Raw genomic sequence first — 16,198 nt, 5'->3', positions numbered from 1 at the left:
TTCACAAATGAGTTTGAGAGAGAGGTGTCAGAACATTCTTAAGAGAAGAAGGAAGAATCTTCTCCTCAGGTGGTGATATATTTGTACAACAGGTATACCTTTCTCTTGTTAATATTTAAAAATTATAAAGGCAGTACCTACTTATTAAAAGTATTTTAAACTACTTTAAAAATGTAAAGTGGAAGTTTCCTCCTATATTCCCTACCCATTCTCACCTATCCTCATTTTAATTTCTTTTTTATTAAAGTGTGGTTGATTTGCAATATTCTGTCAATTTTTTTTTTGGGTCTTTTTTTTTTTTTTTTTTTTTTTGCCGTTTCTTGGGCCGCTTCCGTGGCATATGGAGGTTCCCAGGCTAGGGGTCTAATCATAGCTATAGCTGCCGGCCTACGCCAGAGCCACAGCAACGCAGGATCCGAGCCGCTTCTGCGACCTACACCACAGCTTGCGGCAACGCCAGATCGTTAACCCACTGAGCAAGGGCAGGGACTGAACCCGCAACCTCATGGTTCCTAGTTGGATCTGTTAACCACTGAGCCAGGACGGGAACTTCCTATTCTGTCAATTTCTGCTCTATGGCAAAGTGACCCAGCATCTTCAATTTTTATTTTTTTTTATTTTTTAATTTTTTTTTGTCTTTTTGCTATTTCTTTGGGCCGCTCCCGCGGCATATGGAGGTTCCCAGGTTAGGGGTCGAATCGGAGCTGTAGCCACTGGCCTACGCCAGAGCCACAGCAACGCGGGATCCGAGCCGCGTCTGCAACCTACACCACAGCTCATGGCAACGCCGGATCCTTAACCCACTGAGCAAGGGCAGGGATTGAACCCGCAACCTCATGGTTCCTAGTCGGATTCGTTAACCACTGCGCCACAACGGGAACTCCAATTTTTATTTATTTATTTATTTATTGTTTTCTAGGGTCACTCCCGAGGCATCTGGAGGTTCCCAGGCTAGGGGTTGAATCGGAGCTGCAACTGCCAGCCTACACCACAGCTACAGCAACGCCAGATCCGAGCCATGTTTGCGACCTACACCACAGCTCAGGGCAACGCTGGATGCTTAACCCACTGAGTGGAGCCAAGGATCAAACCCATAACTTCATGGTTCATAGTCGGATTCATTTAACCACTGAGTCAAAGACAGGAACTCTGTCCCTTCATTTTAAAATCATATTCAATGTCTTGTTTTGCAGTCTGTGCCCTGCCCCTGACTCTTTGAGGAATTGATCATTTACCTCATTAGTTTTACCGGCCACACAATTTCCCATGGTAAGCATGTACCATAATTCTGGAGAACAATCTAAGCATACACAGCCTTTAGTGAAGCAATCCTGTTTCTAGGAATCTAAGTCAGCTCCAACTGAAAGGCTGTGTTACCTGAAGGTTTGCCAACAGGGCAACCCAGGAAGATAGCCTGTTAATTTGTAATATAATTGAGGAGAGACAGGAAACAAACTTTAGGTATGAGAAACTTGGCTTTGAGGACTCAGGAGAGGAGACAAAGGGCCATTATCAAATAGAGGACATGTGTTTCCTACTAATAAAAGTTTCCTTTGGGGGTGGGGCGTCCTAACAGATGGTATCAGGCTCCTGGGCCTCCTGAGGTCTAAGTTAATAGGAGGGACACTCCTGACAGTAGACTTTTTTCCCCCTAAAGATAGAAGTTAACAAGGGATTCAACATTTTGCTTTTAATTTTTGGTACAAAACAGAAAGATCAAACAAAATTACATACTAATAAAAAAACAAATACCACACTCTAAAATAACATGTTTTTTTTGGTTTTTGCTTTTTTTTTTGGTCTTTTTTGCCATTTATTGGGCCGCTCTCACGGCATATGGAGTTCCCAGGCTAGGGGTCTAATCACAGCTGTAGCCACCGGCCTATGCCAGAGCCACAGCAATGTGGGATCCGAGCCGCATCTGCAACCTACACCACAGCTCACGACAACACTGGATCTTTAACCCACTCAGCAAGGCCAGGGATAGAACCCGCAACCTCATGGTTCCTAGTTGGATTCGTTAACCACTGAGCCACGACGGGAACTCGTAAGATAACATGGTATTTTAACATTCTTACTAGCCACTTGATGTGTGGTTTGTGTGACCTACGCCTAGTGTGACCATCTCAGATGAGACAACAGAGTGGACAGTAGAAATGTTTCTAGAAGCGGTTTCAACACAGGGATAGCAAGCAATAACTCGACTCTGTGGGGACGCTCCTGAAAGTCACATAAATCCATCCCATCTGCCTGCAATTAAAGTGTCTCCAATCCTTAGCCAGGTCCCCCAAATGGCCTTGGCTGCACTGATGCCACCTGACACAAGAGGAAGTGTGAAAGGAAGGATCCAGTGGTCTTACCAGTTGGGGTTAAAATACATTTTGGAGACTTTACAAAAACACAGGACCGTGTGAGCACATGGCCAGGGCCCCTCCCAGGGCCTTGGCAGGGGCCTGTGTGAAGGAAGAGCTTAGAAGCCTCAGCTTCCTTAGTGACATAGAAAATGAGCCTGTGGGTGGGGGTGCCGGCTGGTGGACTGGGGCAGCCAGCAGCCGACGTGTCCCCAGCCCTCCTTCCCTTATACTTGGCTTTGTCAAGTTTGCCTTTCGATGTCTTGGACATTGTTCCATATTAGGACAAACAGAGGAGGCTAATTCTACCCCCTACTTTTTTTCAAATGATAGTATTGCATGTGTGTGTTTGCATTTAGATTATTTCCAGTTTGCCATGACAAACAATGCTGCAAAGAATATCTATGCTCATAAGTGTTTTTTAAGCCCATGTGTGCACATATTTGTAAAACAGGATCTTAGAGAGTGATTGCTGCTCACAGAGGATATCCAGTTAAAATATGAATGGATATTGCCACCGACTGTCTTTGGAGGTTGTGAGGACATGCCGGCAGGGTATGAAGGTAGCTAATACTGCTGATCCTTGCCACTCTGTAGGTGAAAAATACTGTCTTGCTATTGTTTTAATTTGCATTTCTCTTATTAAGAGTGATGAGGACATCTTTTTATATGTTCCAGAACTGTTTCTATTCCCTCTCTTGACTGTTTATAGACATTGTCCATTTTTCTACTGAGTCTTTTTCTTATTGATTTGTAATAGCTCTTTAAATATTAGCTCTGTATAATACTAATACATGTATTAAACAGGTTTTTAATGATTTCTGCTATGATGTCACTGACTGGTGGCTCAGGGGGTTAAGGATCAGGTGTTGTCACTGCTGTGGCTCTAGTTACTGCTGTGGCATGGGTTTGATCTTTGGCCCGGGAACTTCTGCATGCTATGGCCGTGGCCAAAAAATATTAAGGAAATTAGCTCTTTGTCTATGATATAATTGGCAAATATATTTTCCCCAGCTTTCCATTTGTCTGTTGAATCTGCTTATGGTTTTTATTTTCCCATGGGAAAAAAATCTATATTTATGGAACTACATGTATGAAACAAGTTTTTAATGACTTCTGCTATGATAACATTCTTAGAAAGTCCTGCCTCTTCCAAATATAATGATAAAAAAATTTTTCCCATGGCTTGTTGTAGTAGTTCTGTGATGTCATTTTTTTTTGCTATTTTGTGATGTCATTTTTAATATTTAAATATTTGACTCTTCAGGGATTTGTTTAGTGTATGGGTTGAAGTGTGGATATTTTATCTCAGAAGGCTTTCTCATTGTCCCTAGATTATTCGTTGAAAAATACATCGTATTTTCTCCACTTACTGAGATGCCATCTTTGTTATATACTAAATACTAGCATGTAGTTGCTTTTCCTTTCTAAATTTTTTTTTTTTTTTAGGGTCGCACCAATGGCACATAGAAATTCCCAGGCTAGGGGTCCAATCGGAGCTGTAGCTGCTGGCCTACACCACAGCCACAGCAACACTAGATCCGAGCCACGTCTGCCACCTACACCACAGTTCACGGGAATGCCAGATCCTTAACCTACTGAGCGAGGCTAGGGATTGAACCTGTATCCTCATAGATACTAGTAGGGTTCATTTCCGCTGAGCCATAGTGGGAACTCACCTTTCTAGATTTTTAGTCTGTTCCGTTAGTTCCCCATTCATGCACCAGTTGCTTAGAGCAGCTTTGTAGTTTTGATTTCGGACTTCTAGTTTCCAGAATTTTGAGAGAATCCATTTCTGCTGTTTCAGCCACCTGGCTCTGGTAACTGGTAACGGCAGTGCCTGGGAAACTGATACTGTGACAGAGCTGGGGACTGAACACAGGTCTTTGCAAGTCCTGTGTTCTGAGTAGGAGCGCAAGGATATTCACCCCCTTTCCTGAGAGTGTTTGTGAGGGGAAGCCTCAGAGAGATGAGTATAATTCCCATCTCCCTGGGCCTCGTCAGCCTGTGGGTGCTAAGGGGTGAAGGGGTATTCTGACTATTCTGTGTCTCCTCTGATCTCCCTCTTGGCTCTTCACCCTGCCTGGTGTCCTGGAGGCTGACCTCCGGTGGTTGGCCGTGACCCCACTGCCCTTTGGCTTCTGATGGGGTTTGGCTAATGCTAGGCACTGGTAGGAAGTTGGAAGGCAGCTCCCTCTGGCTGACCCAGCTTGTCAGTGGCTGTGCATCTTTCCCTGAAGCCACAGCTCGTGTCTTGTGGCCTCTCCAGCTCCTGCTCTGGCTTGTTGGTCAGCTCCAATAACCACTTCCCCTCCTTTGCCCTTTCAGGCTTACAGATGTTAACAGCTTCCCCTCTCCTAGTCCTAGAGTACTCCACCAATCTTTTTATTGCTTTTCCTTAAGCCTGCCCACATAACAGATCTATTCTTTAAACTTCCTTCAGCCACATTTTTATTTTATTTTATTTTTTTCTTTTTAGGACTGAACCTGCAGCATATGGAATTTCCCAGGCTAGGGGTCCAATCAGAGCTACAGCTGCCAGCCTACACCACAGCCACAGCAATGCCAGATCTGAGGCCCATCTGCAACCTACACCACAGCTCACAGTAACACTGAATCCTTAATCACTGAGCGAGGCCATGGATCGAACATGTGTCCTCATGGATACTAGTCATTACCACTGAGCCATGATGGGAACTCCCCAGCCACCTTTTTAGAGAGGATTATGTGTTTCCTACCTAGATCCTGACCAACATGGGGAGCCCCCCTCCCCCAATTCCAGTTTCCTATCTCCACCTGCTCATCTGGAACCACCTTAAGTCCTGACCATTCTATATGCCTTTGGGAAACCATTTCTGCTGGGACGCTAGCCCTCCAGAAATGCAACCTGTCTGGGGACTCTGGCAAAGTCAGGGAGAAACCTATCTCCCCTCGGGGTCCGTCCCACACAAAAGTCCAAAGCAGGCTGCCTGGGTCCCAGGGCTCCCCACTCCACATCCCCAGGAAGTGGGCTAGGTGTGGATCTGGGCTAGGCAGGTATTTGAGAGACAAAACTGCCTCTCCCACTGGAGCCTTGGAGGAATAATAATCTATTATTCTGTCAGGCTCACAGGACAAGACCCTCCTTTAACCAAGACAAACTTTCTCCTAGGAGGCCTCTCATTCCTTAAGCAAACAGGCTCCCGGCAGAGTGCGCTACTCTGTTGCCAGACATGCCTAGACAGATCTAATTCCATTTAGAATTGAGTGTGGATCCTTCTGTGCAAGGTTGAGAAGGTAGATTCGGGCCCTTGAGAGGAGGGCCACCAACACAATCCAACAAGTCCTAACCCAATATTCTAGGCAAGACATCACTAAATGTGTCTGAGCTTAGGAGAAAAAATGCAAAGAGTCTAGTGTATTGCCATCTCAGTGCCCATGTTTTTGCTTTCCCTCGGGTTGAAATATCCTCTGGCCAGAGACACCGCCTCAGGGAACCCTCCATCACCACATGATGTTTTATTTCCAGCAGAGTGCTTCTTATTCCTCAAAATCAGAGCTGTTTTCTGATTTGGCCCATTCCATGAGGGCATGGAGATATTGTCTTCTGTCAATGCTATACTCCCAGGGCCTGGCTCATAGTAGACAGACAGTAAATATGTGTTGAGTTGGTTGAATGAGTAAATGAATTTGGCCTAGTGGATGAATTTAGATGAGGAAGCCTGGAGAGGTCAAGGGGCTTAGTTACCTGTCTAAGAGCATACAGCTCATCACTGACAAAGGTAGGACTAGAACCAGGCTATCTAAATCTGCTAAATCTGGTGGGAGAGCCAGCAGTGGGGGAATGGGTTAGCAACGAAGGGTGAGGAGAGCCTGATCTAGGAGTTGGGCTGGTGCTGTGACAGGTAAAAGGATGGCAAGGCAGGGAGGTCTCTGGGAGAGTATGGTGATGTACTGGCCAGAGGTGAGGTGGGGAAGAGACAAGCTCAAGGAAGGGAAAATGAATTGGGTGTTTGTTCTGTGCTAAGTGATGTGCCAGGTATGGTACCTGTGTGATCTGATTCACAGCCTGTGAATCATCTCCATGTTTATGTGCTAAGAAAATGGAGGCACAAGAGTGGAAATACATTACCTTTGTTTACCTATTTATCAAGTACCTGATGCCAAAGTTTGACCTCTTCCCACCCTCCGCACAGCCTCTTTGAACACAGGATTCAACCTGAGAGCTTTCCTTCAAGATGCCACTGTGTGTGGAGTCCACAGTCAGTTGGGAGAGAGCAACAAGAAGTAAGTATTCAGGGAAGGAGTGGGGAGCATGGGAACGAGGCTCTTACTTGCTTCAGAGGAGAAATGGAAGCAAATAAGGCACGTGCTTCTGATAAAGGGTGGTGGGAAGGGTGGAGAGAGAGGCGGAAGCTCATCCTGAAGGTCTCCTGCTTCGAAGTGCTACGGACCATGGAGGGGACCAAGGACAGCAGTCGGGGCTGAGCAGAAGGTCTTGGAGCCAGAAGTGACGGAGATCTCTTCTTTTTCTGGATTCCAATCTAGGGAGAAGCAGCAGGAGTGGAGGTGGGTGGCATGCTCAGGAGTGGGAAGTCCAGACCAGACTAGGGCACCCCCCGCCCCATGCCACAGCCCCTGCAGCTCAGATGTTCCAGGGCAGTGGAAAGTCTGCTGTCCTTTGTCCCCACAGGTACACTTGGGCCTGTCAGACTCTGGGTTTGGGTTTGGAGATAAAGGTCACAGAGGCCCAGGATGCAGACTCTGCCCTCCCTGGGGTCAGGTTCAGTTTAGGCCACAGGGCTGCCTTAGGTGTTCTTGGTGCTGGGGATGCCTCCAGGACAGGGTGTTGGAGGCAGCCCCCCAGTCCAGGGCTGGCCCCTGACCACTGCTGCCCAGCAGCTGGCTGGCTGTGGGTCAAGGATTGAGGGACCCCTCAGAGGTTGTCACCAACCTACCCTTACTCCCAGCCTGCCCTTCTGGCCTAGTCCAAACTTGCTAAAAAGGGCTTTTGTAAACAATGCAGCAACTCTGAGACCTCCTGAAAACTCGGGCGCTCTCCCCACCCCTCCAGCCCTGGGGGCTTCTGGAGGGTCTGGGCGGCCTGCCAGCTCCAGGCAGTCCCCAGACTTGGGGGGTGGGGAGTGGGGAGGCGGTGCTGTTACCCTCTTCTTCTGGCGGGTCTCCAGCTCGGAGTTTCCTCAGGCCCCAGTCTCCCAGGCTCCCCACCCTGCTCTCCCTTAACCCTTTCCTCCAAGGGAAGGAGGGGGCGCAGGTCCCCGTTTTCCAGGGAGGCCTAAGAGGTGGCAGGGTGGGCAGAAGGAACGGAGAGAAAGGCCGGGTCCCCGACGCCAGGCCCCTTCTCCTCCATCCGAGTGCCTCTCCTTCCTCTTCCTCTTCCTTCCCCTGGGGGAAGGGGAATGTGGAAGGAAATTAACTTTGACCCCCAGATTCTGGCTCCGGGCCCAAAACTTGGGTGGAAGGCAGAGGTTTCCAGGACTCTCTCTGCCCCTCTCCCCGCCCCCTCCCCCAGCGCCCCCAACCCCGCCGCCGCGGCCCCCCTTCTCTCCACCCCGCTGCCTCCCTCCGCCTTCCGCGCCCCTTTAAGCGACCCAGCAGACACAGCTAAAGTTCATCCTGGAGGGGCCGGCGCTGTGGTGGAGGGGGAAGGCTGGGGGCGGAGGGAAGGGCGGCGGGAGCCCGACCGGTCCCACCCCCAGCTGCAACCCCTGGCAGGAAGAGATTGTCTCGGGAGCCGCCGCCGCCGCCGCCGAAAGGCACGGAGCTCAGGGGGAAGGGCGCCCGAGCCGCGGAGGGTGGGTCCGCAAGCCGGGTGGACCCAGGCCCAGGCGGGGGCGCGCCGCCGGGGGGAGGGGGCGTGGTTTAGGCGCCGCGGCCGGGGGACCCCGGTGACACTGTCGGCTCCCTCCATCCAGGGGCGGGCGGGGCAGTCATGCTCCTGTCCGGGGGCGACCCTCCGGCGCAGGAATGGTTCATGGTGCAGACCAAGTCGAAGCCCCGGGTGCAGCGGCAGAGGCTGCAAGTGCAGCGCATCTTCAGGGTCAAGCTGAACGCTTTCCAGAGCCGCCCGGACACCCCCTACTTCTGGCTGCAGCTCGAAGGGCCCAGGGAGAACATGGGCAAAGCCAAGGTAAACAGCTTCTCCCCACTAATCCCCTCCAGCCAGACCCCCTCTCCTCCTCCTCGGTGCCTGGAGAGTCAGGGGTCCCCAGAGGTCCCCCGACCTGGATTCGCCAGTATGGCGGGCAGGTACTGGGTCATCCGCCTTTCCAGATCTGCAGCCTCTTTTCTGCCCCACCCCTCTCTTGCGTGTCACTCCTGCCCCTCAAGTGCACTGAGAGAGGCTCCGTGTCGTGTGTCCCCTCCCATGAGCCTTCCCTGGCCAGGGCCTGGAATCCACAGCCTGCTCCTTCATCTGGGGAGCAGCTTAAGGTTTCTGTTTCTGTTGTCTTTGCAATTCACCTCTTTGTTCTTTACTAAGATTCTGGAAGGTCCCTGTCTTTCTGCCTCATTTTAAGTCTCCTTAAATCCTGGGGTACCCCTTGGAGTCTCTGAGTGATGGGACTGGAGGGGCCCATAGAGATGCTTCTAGAGCAACGTTGGCCTTTTGAAGATGAGGTATTGGAGTCTGGACTGGGTAAGGGGCCTCCCTGAGCACTGAGGGTCAGGTAGGTGCTGGCAGGGCCTGGGACCAGAACCCAGCTCTGGGCTCTGCATGCCACACTCTTAATGCCCTAGGCAGACTCTTGCAGGGACTGGGAGGCGGAGGGGCAGCAGCTCTGGAAGGCAGCAGCCCTTGGGGATGGGTGGGAATCTGGGAGGAGGGCTGTGGGCTTTCAGATGAAAGGGCCTGCTGTGTGGGGCTGGACGCTGGACAGGCCAGGTCACAGTGTGCCTCTTGCATTTTCCCTGGCTTCTCTCACAAGCTTCTCTCCACTTGGGCCTCCCAGGTTCCCTCTGACCCCTAGTCATGGTCAATGTCTCCCTCTTCCCCCAGATTCCCTTATCTTATCATTTCCTGGTAGGAATGCTGCAGCCGCCCTCAGCTCCAGACCACCCCGCTCCTCTGTGCACCCCCTCTCGCCCCAACACACACCCCTTCCCCAGCTGGATTCTATACCAGTATCCTAATTGGTCAAGGCTATGGGTGGGGGAGGCCCAGAAAACGCTGGCCAGTGGGCAGGCAGGCTGGAAAGTTCCTCCCTCAGCCCCTCCATTGAGCTGCTTTGTCAGCAGTTTTTCCAGTTCTGACAGAGGTATGGGGGGAGGGGTGCCTGTCTGGAGAGCAGATGTGTAGACGCCCCTGAGGTGAAGACTTTTCAGTGGCTGGGGTAGAATGGGTTAACCACAGGAGCCTTGTGGTTGTTTTGGCTTCTTAACCTTTTTTGTTAATTTGAAATACACTCACTCTCCTTTTTATGGGACTGGTGCTTTCTGAGGTGTCTTGCTCCCCTGCCCCCTGCTTAAATCCTCCATGGGCTTCCCGAGACTTGTCTACTCCTGCTCCCACTGCTGCCTAAGGGTTCCTGGGGCTGCTGCTTCTCCCTCACACCCCCGGCCTTACTAATGTTGCCAGTGGCTTTCTCTCTTCCTCTCATCCTGTCACTTCTTTCCCTTTTGTTCGCCCCTGGGGAAGGGCACTGTTTAAGATGGAAACATGAGGGGGTTCTAGGTAACTCTCTCCCTTATTGCACAGGATGAGCAGGAGGTTTGGAGCAGGAGGGCAGGGAAGGGAGGAGGATAAGGTTTGTTCCAGGAGTTAGGAGATGTGGGCTCAATTTGCTGTCACTGAGTCACTGCTGGATCAGAGGGGGTGTGGTGGAGAGAATTTGAGATTGGGGTTTGCTGCTTCTTAACTGGCCGACCTGGGTCAAATCAGTTACCTTCTCTTGAGCCTATGAACCTATATAATAATACCCACTTCATGGAGGACTTGTCAGAGTCAATTGAAATAATGCATGTTTTTGGACTTTTGCAAATATTTGTCAGGGAGTTAGAGTGGTCAGTTCTTACTGTTGGTAACCAGCTGTATAACTTTGAATGAGTCCCTTTTCTTCTCTGAGTCTCCATCTCCTTGTTTGTAAAGAGAGGCTTGGATTAAATGCTTTCTAAAGTCCAGCGATCTGATACAGGAAAATTTCCCATGTTCAAGGGTGTCTTGTGGTTTCCATATGGAGGTGCTGTGGTTGATCCCAACCCCAGCTATAGGGACACAGAATCATGCACCTTGATAATGACCTACTATACAAAGGCCAGCAGGCAGAGAGGGCTCAGTGAGGCTGGAAATTGCAGGATGGGGAATGGGTGGTGGATGGGGGTGTCTTGTTTGTGAGGGGCGGAGGGGTCAGGAAGGATACAGGCTTCTTTGGAGAAGAGCCCGGATGTGTTTCTACATTCTGTTCACTAGTTTTCCAGGAAAATCTCTGTAGAACTAAGAGTGCCTTTAGGGAGTTTTCTTGTGATGGGATTTTAAAAATAATGAAGACATTGCTGGAAATCATGTTCTTAGGCAGCAAAAACAAACACTGGGGAGGCCTGGCCTCTCTGAGGGGAAATCTGCAAGTGCACAGGAGGGTTTTACTAATGACCAGAGTCACCCAGGGACAAGCCCAGCTCAGCCCTTCTGTCCTCCTTGGCATGGTGTGAGGAAGGACATCAAGAGGACAGGTGACATGTTTGCCTCTCCCCTTTTTGGAGATGATGGGAGGAGGTGATAGGGAGCCAGAGATTGGGCTCAGGGAACTGTGGGACACGGTGTGATTTGTTGATTAGGGCTGGGCTGTCCCTGCCTCACACTGACCGTGCCACAGAAGCTGGTGGTGGCCAGGGCTGGGCTGGAACCTACCGAAAGGAAGGGAGCTCCTGCTGACCTATTGTTGAAACTTCAGAAAGTTTGTGAGCCAGTAGAGTCCCATTGGTAGTTTGAAATCAGCCGTGGTGGGAATATTTACACCACAGAAATTGGCAAATGCTACAAATCAAGGCTATTCTCCTATGACTGGCTGATCGCTAAGCACTTATCAGTACACCCAGTTGTGTTGTGGGCACTGAGTTGTTCTTTGTTTTAAACTTAATTTCTCTTTATCAAAGTAGTGCGTAATTTAAAAGGCCAATAGTTCATGGCAGAACACAGTGATTCCCTGCCTTGTTCCTTCCAACTCTCTCTTCGGTGCTCTTCCTTGTAGAAGAGATCTGCTCTGGCATTGACACATCTCCATGTTCCTAAAAACATGTGTAGATACTGTATCTTTTGTAATCATAGACAATATCAATGTTAGGTATCTTTTTACTTCCTATTATTACAGGTAAGGATTTAGGTCCTTTATATTGACATACCTTTTTTTCTTTCCATTATGCTTATATTTCATTTTTTCCATTAAATTTACAATATAATATGGTATTTGCAACATGATACCCATGCAAATATTATTCACATCTAAGCATTGAAGCATACTATAATTAGGTTTTCTTTCTTAATTTTTGATTGCCCTGAGATCAAGAACTCCTCAACTCTTTCCAATTTGCCTGTTTTCCTTTGTACCCTTTGCTAATTTTTTTTTTTTTTTTTTTTTTTTTGCCTTTTCTAGAGCTGCTCCTGCGGCATATGGAGGTTCCCAGGCTAGGGGTCTAATTGGAGCTGCAGCTGCTGGCCTACACCACGGCCATAGCAACGTGGGATCCGATCTGCGTCTGCAACCTATACCACAGCTCCAGGCAACGCTGGATCCTTAACCCACTGAGCAAGGCCAGGGATGGAACCCGAAACCTCATGGTTCCTACTTGGATTTGTTAACCACTGCGCCATGACGGGAATTCCCCCTTTGCTAATTCTTAACAACATTCAGTAGCTTCTCACTGCAGTTTTCTATGAGGTCATTCTGTGGGTTCAGGGTGGTCTGTCAGTTCCAATTTTTTTCTTGGGTACATCGTTCCTTCTGTCTGGTCAGGCCTGCACCGCTACCATCCTGAGACTCCCATTGCTGTCCCTTTTGGCATCTTTTTGCCTTTTTTCTATGTTAAATGCCTCATTTCCTGAACACCGTGTCTCTCTCTTGAGTTGCTGGAGCATGTCCATCAGTAGCGCCATCAAGCTAGAGCATGCTGATAACTAGGAAGGATCAACATGCTTGTTTCTTGAGTCCCACTCTCCAATCTAACCTAGTCATCCTCTAAGCCTCCTAGAATGATGCCTGTGACACATAGTGAATGCTCACAGATGATTTATTGAATGGATGAATACATTCTGAGATTTCTCTCCATAGTCATCCTGGAGACTGTCTCTGCTTTTTTATGTTGGGTCACCTTTTCTTGGTTTCCTTTCTTGATTTGCTGGAAAATGCTCTCCAGTGGCTTTTTTTTTTTAATCATTTCTTGGGCCACTCCTGTGGCACTTGGAGGTTCCTAGGCTAGGGGTCAAATTGGAGCCGTAACCGCCGGCCTATACCACAGCCACAGCAACACGGGATCTGAGCTGTGTCTGCGACCTACACTACAGCTCACGGCAATGCCGGATCCTTGACCCACTGAGCAAGGCCAGGGATGGAACCCGCAACCTCATCATTCCTAGTTGGATTCGTTAACCACTGAGCCACGACGGGAACTCCTCCAGTGGCTTCTTGGGAAAGGTTTCATAGGAGGTAAACTCTTGGGGTTGCAGATCTGCATATCTACATTGCATAGCTGAAGGTCGCTGGATTGTCAGTTTGGCTGGTGTTGAAAAATAGATGGAAAACCATTTTCCTTGAGAAATGTGAAGGCTTTAATCCATGGACTTCTTGCTTTGGGGCCACTGAAGCTCTTCTGGTCCTTGGTCTTTTTTTTTTTTTTTTTTCTTTTTTCAGCTGTATTTTCGGCGTATGAGTTGCTGGGCTAGGGATCAAATTTGAGCCACAGCTGCTACCTGGTTCACTGCTGCGGCAACACTGGATCCTTAACCTGCTGCGCCACAGTGGGAACTTCCCTTGGTCCTTTGCTGTGAAGTGTTTTCTCTCTGGAAGTTTGTAGTTTCTCCCATTCTGAGGTGTCCCAGTGAGACCCCTTCATATGGGGTTTCTTTATTATTGCTGGTTACTATTGCAGAATCTCTGAATAGGGAGAAGAAGTTTCTTTGTCTTCAGGTTCACTGTAGGCATCGCTCTTGACCTTCCTTTCTTCCACCATGATTTTGTATGGTACCTACACCCTCAAGTATGCTGATTTTAGGACCTTGTCTTTCTCTCTGCAGAATAAACTCCCGTGGGTGGCGAGGTACCTGCCCAGCCTTTATGCAGAGAGGTGTGTGGGTTCCCAGATCTAACTGCTTCCTAACAACTTTATTTTAGTCTACCTTTTAAAAAATGTTATCCTTCACTCCCAATTCCAGAGTTTCTTGGTGTGGCCATTTTTTGAGTTTTTAAGTATTTTGCAGTGTAATTTGGGGGTGGTACTGGGAAGCAGACAGTCAATGGTAACTTACTTATGAGAAAGGAGAATCCTAAGTCAGGTTTTCCGTTAACCACTGAGCCACGACAGGAACTCCTTCAGTGGCTTCTTTTTTTTTTTTTTTTTTCACAACAAGGGAATTTAATGCAGGGAACTGGTCACATGAGTGAGCTGGTAAATCTGCCAGGGGATGAGGCAGCCCTGAGCAGCTGAAAGCAACTCTCACCGCCAAGGCTAGAGGGATGAGGAAGGAGAGGCAGTATTCCCTGGTCCAGGGGAATAGTGGCAGGCCCATCTGGCAGGTACTAGAGATCCAAAAGGAGTCACTGCCAGAAATGCCTTCAGTGGCTTCTTGAGAAAGGTTTCATAGGAGGTAAACTCTTGGGGTTGCAGATCTGCATATCTACAGATGGCTTGATCGAGCACCTCGATCAAGTATATAGCACAGTAGTAAACTCTTTGGTGGTATTGTTTTTATTTCCCTTACAAGTTGACAAACAATGTGTGGGACACTGGGCGATATATTTTTACAAATACATCACTTTTTCTGTGCTTATTTTTGTTCTTGCCTCTTTACCTTTTCTCCCCTTGGAGAAAAAAAAAATCTGGGTGGTCTTGGAGCAGGAAAATTACTCTAGGTATTTTCAGGATGTAGATGCCTGTTGTTTCCTTTTTCGATCTGAGCTGTAGACAGCATCATGGTTAAGACCCCAGTTTTTGGAGTCAGACTGCCTGAGTGTCCCAGCCTACTCTCTGTGTGACTTTGGGCCTGTACCCTTCCTTACCCACCTAAAATGGGCATGATAGTAATTTCTGTATAGGGCTGAGAGAGGAATCAATGAGATAATGTAGGTAAAGAGCCTGGCACATAGTGAATATTCTGTGGGGATATCTATCAGTTCAGATTTATTATTTTGAAAATTATCTCAGTTCCAATATATCCTGTAGTTTAAAAATATTGACTAGTTAATGGAGACAAATATACATATATATATATTTTGCTTTTTAGGAGCAAAAAAGACATCTGGAGGTTCCCAGGCTAGGGGTCGAATGGGAGCTATAGCTGCTGGCCTACACCGCAGCCACAGCAACACCATTTGAGCCACGTCTGCAACCTACACCACAGCTCATGGCAATAATAAATTTTTTAAGCTCTTTGCACAAAGAGAAAAAACCACCCCCAATCTTCTCCAGCACGTCTCTTCATTTTTACATGTTGTTTTCATGCAGTTAGAATGTGGGGAGTTTGTTCAGGTCTATGAGGGTTATTCCACCTTGTCAGATTCTCCCTTGCCAGGTACCAGCCGAGGTTCTGGATGGGATATCCATCAGGTTTTGTTTTGTTTTTTTTTGTCTTTTTTGTCTTTTTGCCATTTCTTGGGCCGCTCCCGTGGCATATGGAGGTTCCCAGGCTAGGGGTTGAATTGGGGCTGTAGCTGCCAGCCTACACCACAGCCACAGCAATGCCAGATCCGAGCCATGTCTGCGACCTACACCACAGTTCACGGCAACGCCGGATCCTTAACCCACTGAGCAAGGCCAGGGATCGAACCCACAACCTCATGGTTCCTAGTCGGATTCGTTAACCACTGAGCCACGACAGGAACTCTGGGAGGTCCGTCAGGTTTTGAGCTGATTTTGGACTGATTGAAAAGGGACTAGATGTGGCCCTCAGCACCGAGGTTTATTTCAGGCCCTTTGGGGAAGGTGATGGAGGTCCAAGCCTGGTCCAGTGCAAGAGGTAAGCTCAGGCCTGAGCAGGGAGCGTGGTCTGAGTACTGAGCCGAGGGTCTTTGGGTTGGCTGCTGGATATCCCAAGTGGTGTGTTTGTTCCATGATGGAGCCGTCAGGGGAAAGCAGGAGGAGGGATACTGCCATTGACACAGGGATGTGGAGGGACTTGAAGGCAAATGCAGTCATCAGGGGTGGCTGATTAAGAGGGAGTGCTCATGGTTCCTTAGAGATCCTGGGGTCATGCTGGGGGAACTCAGCCATATAGTGGAGAAACCCAACCTCTTCCATCCCAGCAACTGCTAAAGACTGAGTGTGTGAGCCCTGGAGACACTGGTTTACTCAGTCAGCCAGAGGCCTTCCTCCTGGTTCAGCCATTGTGCGTCTCTGTGGGGATCCCCTGGACACTGGCCCGGTGACTTTTCTCCTTCTCTGTCCCCTGGTTATGGGCACTGTGATTATAGGCAAAAGTTGTGCCTTCTGGAGGGGGATTAACCAGAATCCCACAGAATTACCCTGTAGTCACTGTGTAGTCAGTCCAAAGAGGTAGAAAGAGCTCTGGTTTTGAAGTCAGATAGACATGGGTTGTGGTCTTGGCCCAGTCACCCTCTAGCTGTGTGTCCTTGAGTCAGCTCTATAACCTTCTGAGCCTGCAAAATGGGAATAGGCTGTGGCAGGCACAAGCTAAGCACTTT

At 48.8% G+C, this 16,198-nt stretch overlaps 1 protein-coding gene and 2 long non-coding RNA genes across 8 annotated transcripts in view; 2 read left to right on the top strand and 1 right to left on the bottom strand.

Annotated features, from left to right (window-relative positions):
* The first annotated feature begins 289 nt into the window (after positions 1-289).
* Positions 290-6,900, top strand: LOC146401698 (uncharacterized). Its single transcript, XR_014810771.1, has 4 exons — positions 290-354; positions 686-1,269; positions 6,527-6,617; positions 6,775-6,900. It is a non-coding gene; the product is annotated as an uncharacterized LOC146401698 (long non-coding RNA).
* On the bottom strand, positions 6,449-8,651 carry LOC146401697 (uncharacterized). 2 transcript variants are annotated; one of them, XR_014810769.1, is made up of 2 exons: positions 8,576-8,651; positions 6,449-6,874 (listed from the first exon to the last, which is right to left on the bottom strand). It is a non-coding gene; the product is annotated as an uncharacterized LOC146401697 (long non-coding RNA). The 2 variants fall into 2 exon arrangements; XR_014810770.1 differs by lacking the exon at positions 8,576-8,651 and adding an exon at positions 7,496-7,728.
* NYNRIN (NYN domain and retroviral integrase containing) overlaps positions 8,067-16,198 on the top strand; it is a 22,810-nt gene continuing 14,678 nt past the window's right edge. For 3 of the 5 annotated variants that reach the window (XM_084969068.1, XM_084969069.1, XM_005666233.4), the window contains exons 1-2: positions 8,067-8,146; positions 8,267-8,481. In XM_084969068.1, the coding sequence (XP_084825194.1) occupies positions 8,284-8,481 (198 nt within the window). In that variant the 5' untranslated portion in view covers positions 8,067-8,146; positions 8,267-8,283. Of the gene's footprint in view, positions 8,147-8,266; positions 8,482-8,720; positions 9,020-16,198 lie in introns of those variants that run through there. The other 2 variants (XM_084969064.1, XM_084969065.1) reach the window with 2 other exon arrangements.

The sequence above is a fragment of the Sus scrofa genome, chromosome 7 (genome assembly GCF_054392235.1).
Source record: "Sus scrofa isolate SSC_HxYL_T2T_F1_AM1 chromosome 7, Sscrofa_HxYL_maternal_Yorkshire_Landrace_v2.0, whole genome shotgun sequence".
In the NCBI taxonomy this organism is placed as follows: domain Eukaryota; kingdom Metazoa; phylum Chordata; class Mammalia; order Artiodactyla; family Suidae; genus Sus; species Sus scrofa.
This window is presented reverse-complemented; position numbering and strand designations above follow the sequence as displayed.